The sequence below is a fragment of the Macrobrachium nipponense genome, chromosome 39 (assembly GCF_015104395.2).
Source record: "Macrobrachium nipponense isolate FS-2020 chromosome 39, ASM1510439v2, whole genome shotgun sequence".
Classification (NCBI taxonomy): Eukaryota; Metazoa; Arthropoda; class Malacostraca; order Decapoda; family Palaemonidae; genus Macrobrachium; species Macrobrachium nipponense.
The window spans coordinates 17861081-17878240 of NC_061099.1; the positions used below are offsets into that span (position 1 = coordinate 17861081).

Genomic DNA, 17160 nt, shown 5'->3' on the forward strand with positions numbered 1-17160 from the left:
GATTTGCAGATATCAAGTAATTCTTTGGATATGCAAATTTCATTACTTTAGTTTAGTACTATTGTAGATTAAGTAGCGTTGAAAACTGATGTGTGCTTAAGTGTGTGTAGTGTGAAAAGAAAGTGATATATTTTCCTTAGAAATTCCTTATTTTTCCATGAAAATAAGTTTCTTTATATTTCACGTACATATATCTATATTTTTCATTTGCTCTGATTTTGGTAACCTTGAGTTGTTTGGTTGTGCAGTAGTTCTAGAATAAATTACTAGTATTCAGGAAAAGTTTGTCTGAATAGCCTTACATATTTTCACCCAACCATCTGCCCTTCACTTTGCTGTTGCTTTGTCAAGCTAGCCACAACGGACAAACAAGAAAAATTGATGCACACAATGGGGGTGCGATATTGTTTTACAATGATATAAAAAAATTACTTACGAGAACTGTTGCCATTAATTTGTTTCATAATAAAATCTTTTACAAAGGACTGATAAATGGCATGGGCTATGATATAAATAATGGGTCTCTTATGAAAAATTATCAAAATTAAAGCTATATTGGATATACATTAAACATTCTGAGAAAAGATATTGAAAACTATGAGTATACTGTACTTACTTTGGTTATTTTCCACAATTCAATAGCCAGTCCAATAAAGCAAGAAACTTTAATAACAAAATTTGTTTCATTATCTAACACATACAGGAGCACAATAACAGACTGAAAGACATTGAAGAAAACTGATCGCACTGATAAACCTTCAAGCGACTGACGGTTGTTCCAAAACTGAATGTCTGAAAATGGAAAATAATGTAATTAGTATATGTGGCAAGTATCAGTTTCAGTAAAAACTAACAGTAGCATTACAAAACACATGAACACTTCAAATACAGGTCCTTATCTCATTATCTTAATTTTATAAGTTCTTTGCTAAATTGAATGGGCTTACAAGGCATTTGCTAAATTGAATGGGCTTACAAGGCATTCCTCAAACAGGTTTTTAAGATAAAAACTTATAGAATTCTGGGTTCAGGATTTTAAGCCAGAACCAAGTAAAATATTATAAAGGAATTTATTCTTGAGTTGCCCCTCTGAACTGAAAGCCTTGTTCTCTCTAAACCATCTCCTCTATTCCTATTGGCTGCCTGGAATTAATCTTCACAAGTATCCAGAAGGGGGTGGAGCATCTCGATGCGAGAGATTTTAAAAAGAGGAGGCAACTGCAGCTCCTTCTCAGAAGTCCAAGATACATCCAAGAGCTCAGGTGCCTCTTACCTGCAGAACACCACTTCCCCCCTTTTTGCTCCCCTGCTCCTCTGGGGATCCCACCCGTGTTCCTTTACCTCCATAGTGCACAGATTGATCAACAACTGAGAAGACAACAAGACCACAGATTTCCAGGAACTGTTGAGAGTAATTCTGGTGCAGTAAGCAATCATTATTTGCCTTTAGTCTGTATTTCGTTTCACTCTTCCAAGGCGACTTCCCCCTCTTCTTGGTTCAGCCTCTCACTCCCTAATGTTGGTTCAATGCTGTGATTAATTCCCCTTGTGATATGCTAGTAATGATAATAAAACCTCCCCTAGTTAATCAAGCAAAGTAGTATTCCTTTCTGTGTAAGCTTCCAGTCATTCTATGTCCCCTGTGAGTGAGCTTTGATATGAAATACTAAGAGAAAATAATGTGTAACATGTCCCACGTGTCCATCGCCTTAGTACAGGCAGCCTGTGGTTAATGGCGCAATCACTTAGCGGCGAATCAGTTTTACGGCTGTCGTAAAAAATATTCCTTAAAAATATAAGGCATTTTTATGGCACAATTTTCAGTTAATAGCGCCGCAAGCACCTTTATGTCTGAGTACATACATTTGTAGAAATACCGTTCAGTCCATAAAGGTTATGCAAATGGTATTAAAAATTTTTATTGAGAGTTATTACATAGGTATTAGGGTAAACTATATGCCCCTGATGCTGTTCTATGCCGAAAATATTGAGTTAAATAAGTGCAAATTTAGCTATGGATGTGTCAATTTATAAATATTCATGTTTTTATGTTTAAAATGTGTATGAAAATGTATTACATATACGGTATTTTTATTTTTACATTGTCCGCCGCTGTTCCGAAAAATGCATTTACAAAGACTTCACGTGGTTATATTTTATTAATTTGGGAGCTAATTATAACTCATTTTGTTAAAGAAACTTCAGCTTTTTGTTATGTTTTCATGCTTTTATGTTTAAAATGTGAATGAAAAATGTATTACAGGGTATTTTTTTATATTTTTGTACATAAATATGATACAGTGGCAGTACGCAATGTTCATTTGAAGTTTTTGTAACAGCCCTTCACAGGATGAAGACAATAGGTTGTTCAGTCACACCCGAATAATATTTTAATTTATATCATTGAATCACATTTTTATAACAAATTATATTTACAATTGTTGGATAAATTTATTTTAAAAGACAAAACTCGCATATACATTCAATTCTGCAACACTACAATTTGTGTTTTTCCATGGGATAGAAGTACAAAATGTAAACCTAAAACTCGGTCGATTTTTTGCTTTGTTATGCAAGAAAAAAATTGACGTACGATCATACGAGCTCGAGATGACACTGCTACGTTGATGGCATAGTGACGAAAATTAAGATAAGCACAGAAGAAAAAGTAAATATGCAACTTTTCTATTAATCTTTTAAAAAGTTACTTCACAGAAGAAAAAGTAAATGTGCAACTTTTCTATAAATCTTTTAAAAAGTTACTTCACTGTATCCAATAATATTGTATGTAATATTCTCATATTATTGTATTATAAAATACTACGGTAAATCTAAGCCAGTATTCCGCGGAGCAGCCAATGTTTTGGTTTGGAAATCAGCTGATGGCGAATATGAGTTTGTTTCACCATATTTAACACAATTCTGAGCAAATTTTCTTGCTTCTAGTTAGCATAAATGAATATCTAGATACTTGACTTATATGAGACAAGGTTATTTTTCCTTATACAATGTGTTTTTAGGTGGAAATATGACTTGAATATGTCTCGTTGTGATTGCGAGATAATTTTTTGTTTGTTAACAGATTACGTTGGCGGCATGTTTATTGAGTAAAACAATATGTGATTCCATTCGCAATTTTCCTTTATATCACCGTAATACGAACTTTACATTATTTATCTTTTATCGGCATGAAACCAACAATAAAATGTGTTCTTTCAAGCACAGTAGTTTTGATTAAAATGATTTCATCTCAATTTTATCTACGGTTGTGTTTGACGGCATACGTTTACTGGAGTTTTATCCTTGTTGTCGATGCACGATAATGGTCATCAGCAGCTTGAACAGTTTTCTCAGCTTCAGCTATAGATAACTAGGTTTAAATTTAACACTATATTTCCCTATTGATCTTTGATCTATAGCAAATAAAGTTATTACATTAAGATATCTCAGTCCTATTCTACATAATGTCATTTATAACAACTATGGTAATAGTATACTATAGTACGATGATTGAAATACAAGCTAAACGGATGTTATCCAATTCGGTTGTACTTAGAGAAAAAAGTTGTTTCTCGTTTGGTTGTTCATGGCTGTACACGTTTACGCAAAGAGTGTAACGTTAAAGCATTACTTTCATCATTCTCTTTTGCTGTTTTTGAACTTATGTAACTAGAAGATAGGGTAAAGTTAGGCTATTGTAATTTGGTCTCTCATAAAATCTTGTGTCGTAAGACGAATTATTGTAACTTGAACACTACAGCTACCTGTGCACTGTATAAAACCTTATAATATCTTTACATACTCTAGACACCCAAAGGATTAAAGCTCAGCTTTTTTTTCACTTCACAGTATTTCTAATACTATAATGTACTGTACAGTACTACTGCACAGTAAATTCTATAGTACTATACTTCATAAATATAATTTTACTTACTGCACCATTGTGGGATTACGGCGCCATTTGACTGGTCCAGGGCTCTGTTAACTGGTCTAGCATTCCAAAAGAAGGTGTGCGGCAGCCAGACTTTAAAATCGCTTACCGTCCAAAATCGCTCAGCGTTAGCAGCCAGGAATGGAACCCCTGCCGCTAACCAAGGGCCGCCTGTACTGATGCTAGAATGCAATCTCTTTGCAGACAAATATTGTGCCTAGTTGTTAGAGGAAATTTGGGAACCTAACCTGCTTTGTGCAAATCATATCTCTGTGTCTGGGTTATTTCCCAGCTTCGTATTCCAGTGGACCTGCAATCCACCATTTCCATTAATTTCTGGACATACATGTAATTTAGATGTAAATATAGTTCCTTTAAACTAAAGTCCAGAGTTTTATGCAAATTCTTCCCTTTGGTAATATCGGCCTTCAGCCGTAGATTGTGTTTGTTATAACATTCTCTCATATGAGGCCATTTTAGGAGTGCCAGAAAGTCACATCCCCACACTTTATACTGAGGGAATGAGACATTTATAACAAAATGGTGACCTTTTGCTAGAATTGTGAGAAAATTCATTTTCATTTTCCAGTTGTAGCTGGTGCTGTGAAACGAATCAGAATTCCTTTTAATATTTTTTGAGCAAGCACAAGACAAGGGCTCCCAAATCTCCACAACAGGTAAAGAGTAAATTTTTATTTTATTCTTATTCCTAGTGATAGGAAGATTTTAGAACTAAGTGCTTGCCGATAGCCTAGAGAGAGAAATTTAACCTTAGCTTTTCTTTTTTGTGTGTGCTATTGCATGAAGCATATTAGGTATTTAGGGAGTGCAATAAATACAAAAGGAAAACCAGTGCCATATTTCACGAATTGCAAGGGTAAATCATCAAATCTCATGTCGTAAAGAGATTTCGTAACTAGGCTTTTAATGAGAATCAGAGCGCTTCATTGTGGGCTTAAGCGCGCTGTGTGTGTGTGTGTGTGTGTTTAGGCAGGATAGGAAAATTAAAATCCTTGTACGTATAAAGATTGTTCCTGGAGAAATCCCTGGCCGTGTCCAATTGAATCTTATCACCCTTTCATGAGAAAAAGAAAAGATGAATAAGTAAGTTAAACGATAACTATTGTTAGCATAAAATTAATTCACCTTTTGAATCTTCCTCTTCTCTTTATCATTATTGTTTACAACGCTGGTGTAAGACCTCTGAGCATTGCCGACTAGCATTGAAGGGTAAGACAGACCAAAGATTTGTGTAGTATAAAAAGAATTTTTTCCCCTTTTTTCGTCTCATCCTCGAGACGATAAAAACCTCATAGAGTACATTTTACTTTATCCACTGCATTTACTACATCTATTCAAGTTGAGTTTTCCGTGAGTACGTGGAAATTTGTTTTATTTTTTATAACCCCATAAAGGAAGTCCGCGGCTTATGAAGGGTTCGGCTTACAACGTTCTGAGGTTACAACCCTTTTCAATTATATTCATCAGAAATTATTTCCAGGTTTATGACGCATGTTCCAGGGTCACAGCACTTACTACGCTGATCTGACTGAAGAAATATGACTCCAAAAATGCAAAATAATCAATATTTGAATTTTTTTTTGTGAAAAATACAATAAAAATGCAGTTTACAGAGTTTTTAATACACCCAAAGCATTAAAAGTAAGGTTTTCTTAGGATTTTTGACGATTTTCCAGCTTACGACGCATCCCAAAAACAGAACCCCGTCGTAAGCCAGGAACTGCCTGTATTCGCGTTGAAGTTTCCGCGCTTACAAAATTCATTACTTAATCCACTATAGGCGTTGAGTTCCACCGTACTACAAGCCAGTTAACTGTATTTACAGGGATTTTTACAGCAATCTCGCTAAGTATTGGCATTGAGTCTTCTGCCCCTACATAGTGTTAATTTACAAAGCCAATTAACTGTAAATTACAGAGATTTTCATAGCGATTTTGCTAAGTATTGGCATTAAGTTCTGCCTTTACCTGACCGTTACAGCTGAGTTGCGCTGTTATTTACTGGGATCTAACTTGATTCACAACCGCAGTTTGTGTGTTCACGTCACCTGCATGAGTTTTCCACACCGGAGTGGATTTCATTTACAGTCTATTAGACTACCATTTTCCACGCCCCTGGCATGAAGCATTTACAATTGATTTGACCAGCCTTTCCACATCGCCTGCGTGAGTTTTCCACCCGCACCAGAGTGGATTTCATTCATAATATCAAACTGCCATTCCCACGCTAAATGGCATGAGACATTTACAATTTGTTTTACTATTATTGCCTGAGATTTCCACACTACGTGGGACATTTTTCAGCCTTTTGGCTGCCATCTCATCTGCCTGTGCAGATATTCCAGCCGTAGGGATCCTTGTTATAGCGTTGAATATTCTGCATACCCGTGGCGACATTTGCAGTTTTTGTGACTGCCTTCCATCCTAATATTCCCAGGCTAGGCTACTAGTTTTACTTCTGAGAAGATGGCCAGTAATGCAGCAATGGAGGAGATCAGGGCCTTCACTGAAGCTGGAAGAGCCCTGGGGCTGGAGGGCACCAAAGTGATAAATTGGGTTAATGATAAAATGAAAGAAGCTGTAGAGAGAGCATTCCAGGCAGCCGAAAGGGAGCTGGAGAGAGAAGTACAAGAGAGAAGAGAAGCATCTGAGAGAGCATTTCAGGCAGTCAAAAGGGAGAAAGAAACAGCCCATCAACTGAGTATGGCAGCCCAGAGTGCCACTCTGCCCACGAGTGTGATGCCCCCTGCGCCCCCCTCCCTCAAACTCTCACCTCCACAGCATGGGAACCCTTATTAGGACTTGGGACAATAGCCAGTCCAACACCTGGCTCAATCATGTCATTTTGTTATAAATGTCTTCTTCCCTTAGTATAAAGTGTGGAGATGTGACTTTCTGGCACTTCTAAAATGGCCGATATTACTGAAGGGAAGAATTTACATAAAACTCTGGACTTAGTTTAACTGAACTATATTTACATCTAAATTATGTGCAAGTCCAGAAATTAATGGAAGGTGGTTGATTGTAGGTCCACCAGAAAACATGGCTGAGAAATGATTTGCGCAAAGCAGGTTATTTTAAATATGAGCGTCGTATCCACAGGTTCCCAAATTTCCTCTCACAAACAGGCACAATATTTGTCTGCCAAGAGATTACATTCTAGCATCAGTACTAAGGCGATGGACATGTGGGAAATGTTACACATTACTTTCTCTTAGTATTTCATATCAAAGCTCACTCACAGGGGACATAGAATGACTGGGTTTATATAGACAGGAACAATGCATTACTTGATTAACTAGGGGAGGTTTTAATATCATTACTACCATCACAAGGGGAATCAATCACAGTACTGAACCAACATTGGGGAGTGAGAAGCTGAACCAAGACGGGGAAGTCGCCTTGGAAGAAAGAAAAGAAATACAAACACAAGGCAAAAAGCAATTCTGACTGCACTAGAAATTACTCTCAACAGTACCTGGAAATCTGTGGTCTTGTTGTCTTCTCAGTTGCTGATCAATCTGTGCACTATGGAGGTAAAGAAACGCATGTGGGGTCCCCAGAGGAGCAGGGGAGCAAAAAGGGGGAAGCAGTGTTATGCAGGTGAGAGGCATCTGAGCTCTCGGACGCATCTTGGACTTCTAAGAAGGAGCTGCAGTAGCCTCTAGAATTCTGTTATTAATTCTATAATCACAAACTTATTTTATATATCCATATCATTGGACAGAAAAAATCAGTAATCAGTTTCTGGGAAAAAAAAAAAAAGATCTCTCAAGAAAGTTCATGGGAAAACATCCATCATAACTTTCAGTGTGTTGGTTTCCATCCAATTGTCAGCTTCTAAGTATAGTTTGCTTGAATTCCCTATCTTCTCAAAGCAGAGGTATGTACATGTAGGCTAACTTCTCTAAGGGATTATTTCTCCATGCCCAAAGAAGTAATGTCAATTCCATTTCTCCAGCACATCATCCTTCCAGTTCTTGAAATCACCATGGTTACTAATAAGTGTGAATACTCTCCATGCGTCAAGAAAACAGTAGTAACCTCAGGCTTCCAGTGGTGCCAAAGAAACCTACACTGTGTCTATTTGAAATTTATTATCATGCCTCTCATCTTTGCAATATGAGTTTTAGCTCTGATTCAGCTTTACTGGTTGAAAGCTATCAGGCATAAAAACTGCCGGGTCACTGACATGAAAAAAGTTTTACACATTAAAAAAAAAATATATCCTCAAGAAAAATCTTGAATGAACAGATGAAAATTGATGTAGTTAATTCTATTTTCTTCTAGGTTATTCATCTTTTCATTTAGTTTTAGTCTAGAAGATACATCTGAGGTTCATAAAATTAGATAAGGGTTGCCGAGAAGTATAGTATAACAACATACATATGAAAAATGGTACAAGAAATGTATGTTTATGTTGTTCATCACTGACTTCACTTTATATTTTTTGTATTTTGTACTTTTTCTTTTAATTTCTGTAAAAACTTACAAGCTAAATACAACAGTGATGGTTGTGGATTTAAAGTTATCTTTAAACTACTCCCTGGTCGAAAGTCCATTTCTACATAAGTACGTCGGTTATAGCTTGAGTGATTTTGTGTTTTTCGTTACTAAAGTTTATGCTCTTAGTTTACTTAAAATTCAAATTAATTACTTTGCCTCCTACATCTTCACTGTTTGGTTCCTTCCAAATTGTCTTCTATATACACATATAAATATGTATTCTGTATATAAATAATTCATACTGTACTAGGAATTAATAGATCAGAGAAAACTACAAAAGTTAAGGTAATCACTTAATTTAAGCAAAATTTTGAACACAAACAATAGGATTCAATTCAATAACTGAGGGTCTCCTTTTCTGCTGTAACTTTTCTCCTTTTGACCCTTGGTTTGACTGCTCTGACTTTAATACTGAATATGCTACAGAGGTCAATAAGTCTGAGCTTTACATGTGTAAACCGAGTACGTATTATAAAGATTCGAGGTGTTTTCTTTACATCTTAACTTCACGCAAAATCCAAAGTATGTAAGATCACATCATTTTCTATAAACTGTAGGCATGAAATCTGCAACTTCCTTACTCTTTAATTAGCTGCATATTAGTAAAGCGGAAATTTATTCAGTTTTCTTTACATAAATATATGTATTGGTGTGCTAAATAATGGACTCTTTGGTTAGGATAAACTAAAAGAACTTTGCAAAACTTACCATTCTTAAAGGCAAGGAATTCAAACACTGAATGCAAGAGAGATATGATCATCGTGAGGCCAAGGAGATATGGTGAAGTTTCCAGAAAAGCTTCCTTAATTGTGTCCTGATCCTCCTCATCCTCTTCGCCTCCAAAGTTCTCAAGCATTGCAGTGCCAGGCCACCTGAAAGGGGTTAAGGAACAAGGCTGCAGGTTCAGTTAGTCAAGATAACAGTCACTTTTCTGTTAGGTAAGGAAGGCCAAATGGTGACTAGGGGGGCTGAGGATTCATATTTAGCAACTAATAAAGGAAATTTTGGGGGGTTAACTTGAATATTTTCAACTGACTTACATAACCTCAAAATTTGAGACAAATGGGTCTACACAGGTTTCTGGTTTTTCAATATACGTACTATACTTGTAGTCATTACTTGCGATCCAACCTTCTACTTTCTGAAAGACCCATATGCTCAAATAAAGCCAGTTTTCTGACTAAAAGCTCTAGCAGATATGATTACATGCTACATGTCCTGTAACATAATGTCCAACTGTTTCAACTTAAATGAATTTCATTTCATAATAAAGAACCAGAAAAACAAAATTTTTACAATAAAATAAACTTTTGTATACACTTATCCAGTAACTACACAGCTATAGTTTCCAACGAAAGGTAGCCTAAATTCAAATTTTGTGGGTAGCGCTTCGATTGCTCAGTGTAGGTATACAGTACAGTCCCCTAACAGCACTACTAGGAATGGCTTAACTAATCACCTCATTCTGTTTGATGCATAATGACTATCAAAGGGGAGGAGGGAGGACTCTGATCATGTAATAACTGGGTAAGTATGCACATATACAAAATTTTATTTTATTATAAAAATGTAATTTTTGCATAAGTGACTTACCCAGTAATTACATACTAGCTGATTCCAAATTGAAAGGAGGAGGGATCATGGACATATTCTACTCCAAAACATTAAGCCATATAATGAATTTGAAACACAGTAGTACCTCGAGATACGAAATTAATCCGTTCCGAGGTGCCCTTCGTATCATGAGGTTTTCGTATCTTGGACCACATTTTACAAGTAAAATGGCTAATCCGTTCCAAGCCCTCCAAAAACACCCCAGTAAATTTCATAATAAAGCTAAGTTGACCTATAAACAATGAAATACTACAACAATTTGGACCATTCAATACCTAAATTAAGAATAAAAATGCAAAACCTGTAAATAAAGTGTATAATAGTGTACAAGAAATATTATTACTGTAACGTAAAATGTGGAAGCTTACCTTTCGAGTGAGGCTACGTACATACGTAACTATCCAAGGAAGATTGCTTCTGCCTACTTTTCACAATGTTCCTGTGTGAGCCTTTTCGGGGGGTGTCTTCTACAAATGATTGCACTTTATGAAAAGCGGCTTTAGTTTCTGCCTTTTTTTTTGTACACATGTACGTACGTACACTTTAAAAAATATACATACGTAACTATCCAAGGAAGATTGCTTTTGCCTACTTTTCACAATGTTCCTGTGTGAGCCTTTTCGGGGGGTGTCTTCTACAAATGATAATTTCTGCCGTTTTTTTTCTTCTTTTTTTAATTTTTAACTTTTTTTTTACTTTACCGTACGCTTTTTTTTTTTTTTTTTTTTTTTTTCAACTTTCTTTTTGTGCACCCATGACTTCTGTTGCCCTGGTGTCCATCAAAACCCTGTTCAACCAAATGCTCTCTCTGCAACTGATTTGGGTACTGAATGTTCGGCTGCTGACCTTCAACATAAACTGAAGTGCCTTGATTATACGTATACTACTGGTATGCATGTTGTAAATGATTGGTCTACACCCTCTGTTCAGCAGGGAGTGGAGATTCTACCAACCTTGCAAAGTTTCCAGCTATCCCATGAGAGAGACCTTGATCACTTATTCCATGTGAGAGATCTTGGTCACTTTTTTTTTTTTTAAATACGTACACATTGACGATCCCAAAAACGAATACCGCGTGCGTACTATAACAATGATGGTACCGAGTGGCCGAGCCACGCCACGTGTACATAGTAGATGCATGATGGGAGGGACGCTGGCCAATAGGAGAGAAGGATTTCATGGCCGCGACTAGCATCAGGAACCAATGGGAGAGCAGGAGGATGGTGGCGAGTCTACTAGCACTAAGATGGCGGCGCGATTTTCAAAATTGTTATCCGGGCGAATCTCGGACTTTCAGAAACCTTTTGTATCTAGAAAACTTTTCGTATGTAGAGCCGTTAAATTTTTCGTATTGGCTTTCGTATCTCGAGTTTTTCGTAAGTTGAGCCTTTCGTATCTCGAGGTACTACTGTATTGCAATTTTTTAAAGTTAATTGTATTTTTCCTAACTGTAAAAACCTGAGGTCCTTTACAATAGGAATTACTCAATGCGGCGCCTGGACACGGCCACTGAAATCTCTCAAACATGGCAGTTTGGTAGTTAACTACCAGTCCAGTACTCTGGAGTCCCTACCAACCAGACGTAAACATTCCAATTTGCTTTAGGCCCATGTAGCAGATTGAGGGGTGGCATGAGGTGGGCAAGTAGTGTAAAGGACCTCAGGTTTACATAGTTAAGAAAAATACAATTTACTACTTTAAAAAATTGTGATTTCCTACGCAATATACAAACCTTCGGTCCTTTACAATATGAAGACTCGCAGATTGGTGGGAGGAATCCTAGTGAGCCTCTATGAAATTACTGGAGTCCAGCACATGTTATCTGACCAGAGTTAAAAACTGCAAGATCAGTCAGTCGTCTGGGTTACCTCATAAAAAAGGGGTATGGGTCTTCATGGAAAAGCAAAGAACAATAATGTTGAAGACAATAAGGCAAATATACAATCATTGGGTCTGTCTTATGTTAGTCACAAGGAAGGAGTGGATATTTGCTTCTATTACCTTATCAAAGTAAATTAAAAGATCACTCTAAGGAGTGTCTTACTTGCATCAGCCACCCGGTCAAGCATGTAAAGGTCTGGGTATTCTGTGCCCGAAGGGAAAGAGTAGGATGAAAGAGATGAAGGAGAGCCAGTCAATCCATAGACATACTCATTCATACAGTAGAACAAGGTGAGATGCAACCTTGTCCTGTTAAAGCTAAGTAAGCTGCACAACTTGTTGAGCAGCCACCACCAGTCTCAAGGAGAACATGTCCAAGGACCTGTGGGCAATATCCCAAAGGTAATGAGAGGTGAAGGTAGTTTGGCATGCCCAGACCCCGGCCTTTAGTACCTTTGAACCGACAGGTTCTTGCAGAATGCAAAGGACAATAGAGACGGGGCAATGCCCCTGAACCCATGAGCTCTCGGATGAAGGGTACCAGTGTTGTCTACACCAGCAGCAGAGTAGGTATTCCTGTCTCATGAAACCAGAAAGAAATCGTGTTCTTGGACACTTCTTTCTTGGAACCTCTGGTGGTAAGGAAGAGTCTTCGACACATAGGCCAGAGATGTGAAGTCTTTTTCAGATAGCGCCTTAGCACTCTTACAGGACATAGCAGCATCTTGTTTGGATCATCACCAACAGAGTCACTCAGGGAGGGGATCGTAAAGGACTCGAACATAGCATCAGGATCAGGAACTGATGGTTTCTTCTGAGTTTACGCTACAAAGTCCCGCACGAAATAGAACGTAACCGATCCCCATCCTCTCGAGTGTTTTAAATAGAAGGAAAGATCATGAAGTTCACCAACTCTCTTCGCCAATGCCATGGAGAGCAAGAAAACTGTCTTGAGGGTCAGATCCCTGTCTAATGACTCTCTAAAGGGCTTGTAGGGGCCTTGGAAAGAAGAGCCAGATGGTCGGGATACCAGACAGCCTGAGGCCATTTGGGAGCCACCAGAATCATCCAGAGGTTCAAGATGGTTTACTCTCTATTGATCACCAAGTGAATCATACAGAACAGGGGAAAGGTGTAAACCTAGAGGTTCTCCCACGGGTGTTGAAATGTGTCCTCTGCAGCAGCCCATGGGTCTGATACAATGGAACACCGAGTCTTTAACTTCCTGTTGTACTGGGTGGCAAACAAGTTTACGACAGGCCACCCTCATAGGCTGAATAACCTTTCTGCCATGTCTTGTTGTGGGGACCTCTCTGTTTCTATCACCTGATTCTGGTGACTGAGCTTATCTGCAACTACATTCCTCTTGCCTGGAATGTACCTGGCTGACAGCTCTACCAAATGGGTCATTGTTAACTGGTGAAGCGTGAGAGAGATGAGACCCCCTTGCCTGTTGACGTATGCAACTATACTGTAGTATTGTCACTCATCAGTACCACAGAGTTATCATCACTTGATCCTGGAACTCTTGGAGAGCCAGGAAGGCCGCCTTGAATTCCAGGTTATTGATATGAAGGTGCTTGTCATGATGGTTCCACACCCCTGCAGTCAGCAACTCCTCCAAGTATACGGCCCATCCCTCGGATGATGCATCTGAGAACAGAAGCATGTCTGGAATAAGAGTACAAAGATCCCCCTCCTATTAAGAGGTTCCTGTCATCAATCAACCAATCCAACCCTTCTCTTACCTCCTGCGAGAGGGGGATGAGAGCAGATTGAGGGTCGCAGGACTGTGACCAAGACACTCTCAGTCTCCACTGAAGAGATCAAAGGTGAGGCTGCCCATGAAGGACCAGCTTCTCCAGACAACAGGTGGCAAATCATGACTTGCCAATGTAACTTTGGGCTCCTCCTTAGGACCCGAAAAAGATTCGAGATGAGAGGGGTAATCGCCTAAATAAGAGGCTGTGGTTGCTTCCCCGAGATAAATGCAGAATGGTTTCTCCTATTTACATACCACAAGTAAAATCTTACAATGCATGAACTGGGGACACAGTGATGTAATGAAAATACTTGCTGGCCAGTTTTGCGTTGTCGGAGATCTATGCTCGAAGCGGTGGCTTCACAAATGGAGAACTGTAATTGCAGACGTCTTCTTGACTCCGTATTGCAGAAAACAATGTCTATTCTTGATACTCGAAGGGCAGGAACTCCTCGAAACCTCTTGTAGAATGTTTCTGCTCTCAAGGCTTGCTCAACGTCGAAAATGCCTCGGCCGATCTCTCTAACTGGACAACTTGACCAGATTCCGATCAAACTCTCGAGCGCCTTTTTCCTCTCTGATCCTACGTCTGTTCCTTCTTCTCTTATCTCTCTCTGATGATCTCTGCTCTCTCACTGATGATCTGATCTCTTATCTCTGCTGCTGATGATCTCATATCTCCTACTTCGTCAGTCATATTCACATGGCAACCTGGGGGCGTGGCCTACCAGCGAATGTCACAGGCTCCTGAGATTACCGGAACTTCTTAGAAGGATCTCGACGAAGTATTGCATCAGAAATCGCGGTGTTCCTCATAGTCACATAGGCGACTGTCGAGTTCCATACCCCACCTGACGTTTCTAGGACAATCATGAGAACAGGCGCCTCCAACACGTGTGCGGATGCATCCATGTTGCAGACTTACTTGAAGAAAATGTATTTTCATTTCCTTTAACTTATTCGTCGCTATGAAGCGATTACCATCACAGGCTCCCATTGCTGAATCTTGCAGAAAACACTCTACAGGATTCCTCCTGTTCACCTCACCCCTCCAGGTGTACCCTGAGGAAATTGACGGAATAGGAGAGGAGGATCAGCTGCTCCCGCTTGTCCTGTCAGCAAAGGAACAAGTTGTGCAAGACCATCAACCAGCGGTGCTGAAGGCGATGCGAGTCTAGGAGAGCATTGTTGCCTCGGAGAAACGCTCTACCAAGGAGTGTAGAGGTTCTCGTCTCCCTGTCGACACGCTCGTCCTCGTCATACTCGTCCACTCAGGGGAACATGAGTGAATCAGGCTAAGATGCACAATCAACAGGTTGATGAGAACGTGCACCATCCTCACAACGCATCCCAGTCCTCTTCAAGGCTGAAACCTTATGCAAAGATGACTGCACAGGGGACCTCCTCTTAGCTACTCCAAAAGTCTTGTCCTGAGAGGCAGCAACATCTTTCCTGGTACTTGTTGAAGAGCCAGGGTAGGTTCACAGGTAGGGGTGAGTCACCTGTGCAATTTGACCCCTTCTCTTGTCCTGTGTCAATGTCGGGATGGTGAGTGATCTCTCCGTCGTCGACTTTGGATGCGCATTCGGGGAAACCCGCAAGCATGTACCCGACACAGCACCAGTTCCAGGGGCAGAGCCCTTAGAACTGGAGACAGAAGAACGAACTGGAGTCCAAACGCCAGGGGCTCCTGTAACACTAGATCCTGGGGTCAGTGCCGCAGTTCCCACTCCTGAGGGAGCAGGTGAGCCAATGACAGAAACAACTACTTCCTCAGTGAGAGGATGCAGACCCTTAGAAGCCTCAAGATGAGGTTTCTTGTGACAGAGAAGCTATCTTCCTCTTCTTAGGCCGTGAAGCCTTCGAAGTGGGAGGGGAGGAGGCGGCAGACGATGAAGACGACGACACCTTGCGAGACTTCTTCTTCTTCAACTTCTTCTTTGCCAACTTCCACAGGAAAGCTGTCAGGTTCACCTCCAAGGGGCACCAGATGGCTCGACAGGCACAAGAGGGGGTCTGGGAACAGCAGCAGGAACAACAGGAGGAATAACCTCAGACACCATCAGTGGTGAGAAAGGCACAGCAGGAGCAGGCAGAGGTGCCACCCTGAATCCACGAGGAGTAGGCATTGGTGCAACAGGCACTGGTAGATAGGGATGCATGCCCATCACCACCAATGGGATACAGGTAGTAGTGAGTTACAGCACAGCTGGCACTGTTCATGAGTGTCAGGAATGCACTCACAGACAGGGTTCTTATAAGGCCCAATGAAGACCACACCTGATCAAAAGCTGGCACCTCACCTACGGAAGAAAAATCATAATTTTTTAAAGTAATCTGAATTTTCCTAACTATACAAACCTGAGGTCCTTTACATTTGGAATACCTTCAACAAAACTGGAAAACAGCAGCTAGATTTTACAAAAAGGTAGTTCAATAGTTAAACTACCGCCCGGATGGGGGGAAGCTCCTCCCACCTGGGGCATATACATCTCACTTTGCTTTTGGCTGTCACCAGGTAAAGATGCATGTTCTCATCGCTCTTTGCTCAACTGTTCACTAGCTCTTTTTTCTCTTTTACAGTGAAATTGTTCCTTACTTTTGCAAATAGGTGAATCACTGTATGTTTGCTGTTGATTTATGTGAGTTTTCATCATGCAAACCCATGATTCATCTGTGCCAGCTTCTATACCCACCCCTCCCAGGTGTTTGCCAAGGGGTGGGAGAGAAAAAGTAGTAATTGGCACACTAGTGTTGAGGTTGATCCGAGGGCAGGATTGCAACCAAGAATGAACATGTGATGAGTGTAGCGTTTGGACTCGTGCAGTGGGTAAAGTTTGTGGGGAGGAAACATTATTTGAGGAAGGGCACCAAGATGCCCCTTGAAGGTTATATGTCCCAACAACTCCCTCGGTGGCTAACCTTTCATCCTCATTTCTGTCTCCTGACAAGCTTCCCCGTCTTGCTCCCTCTTCTTCAGAAGAGACCTCCTCTTCATCCGATTTGTTGAGCGAAGACCACGCCTGATCCAAACCTGGCACCTCTACCTCACCTGCATAAGAAAAAGTTGAATTAATGGGTGGGGCACCACCTCACTTTGAAGGAGAGGAAACCCCTTCGGAGCAAGAGGAGGCCCCCAAGAGGAGTGTTGTCCTGGTCCCCAATCCTCCTCCCCTCCCCCCGGGTCAGAAGACAAAGCAGAGGCTTCCCTGAAGGAGAAACAGCAAGCATGGGACGATAGCCGAGAGAGAGAGATATGAAGATGAAGGATCGGCAACCAAGGGCATGCTTGGGGGAATGTTACCCCAACCCGAAGTCATGGGTGTCTTCCTCTGATATTGTAAAGGACCGAGGATTTGTATATTGTGTAGGAACAAAGAAAAGTTGCTAGAAAAAAAATGCTTGTCGTTTCCTATCAGTTAAGAGAACTATTGCAGATGGAAACA

General features: G+C 40.1%; 1 protein-coding gene across 1 annotated transcript in view; it reads right to left on the reverse strand.

Moving 5' to 3' along the window:
* LOC135210166 (putative lipid scramblase CLPTM1) overlaps positions 1-17160 on the reverse strand; it is a 94519-nt gene that overhangs the window by 33726 nt on the left and 43633 nt on the right. The window contains exons 6-7 of the mRNA XM_064242992.1: positions 9166-9329; positions 617-792 (exon numbers count right to left, since the gene is read on the reverse strand). Coding sequence (XP_064099062.1) covers positions 617-792; positions 9166-9329 — 340 coding nt within the window. The remainder of the gene's footprint in view (positions 1-616; positions 793-9165; positions 9330-17160) is intronic.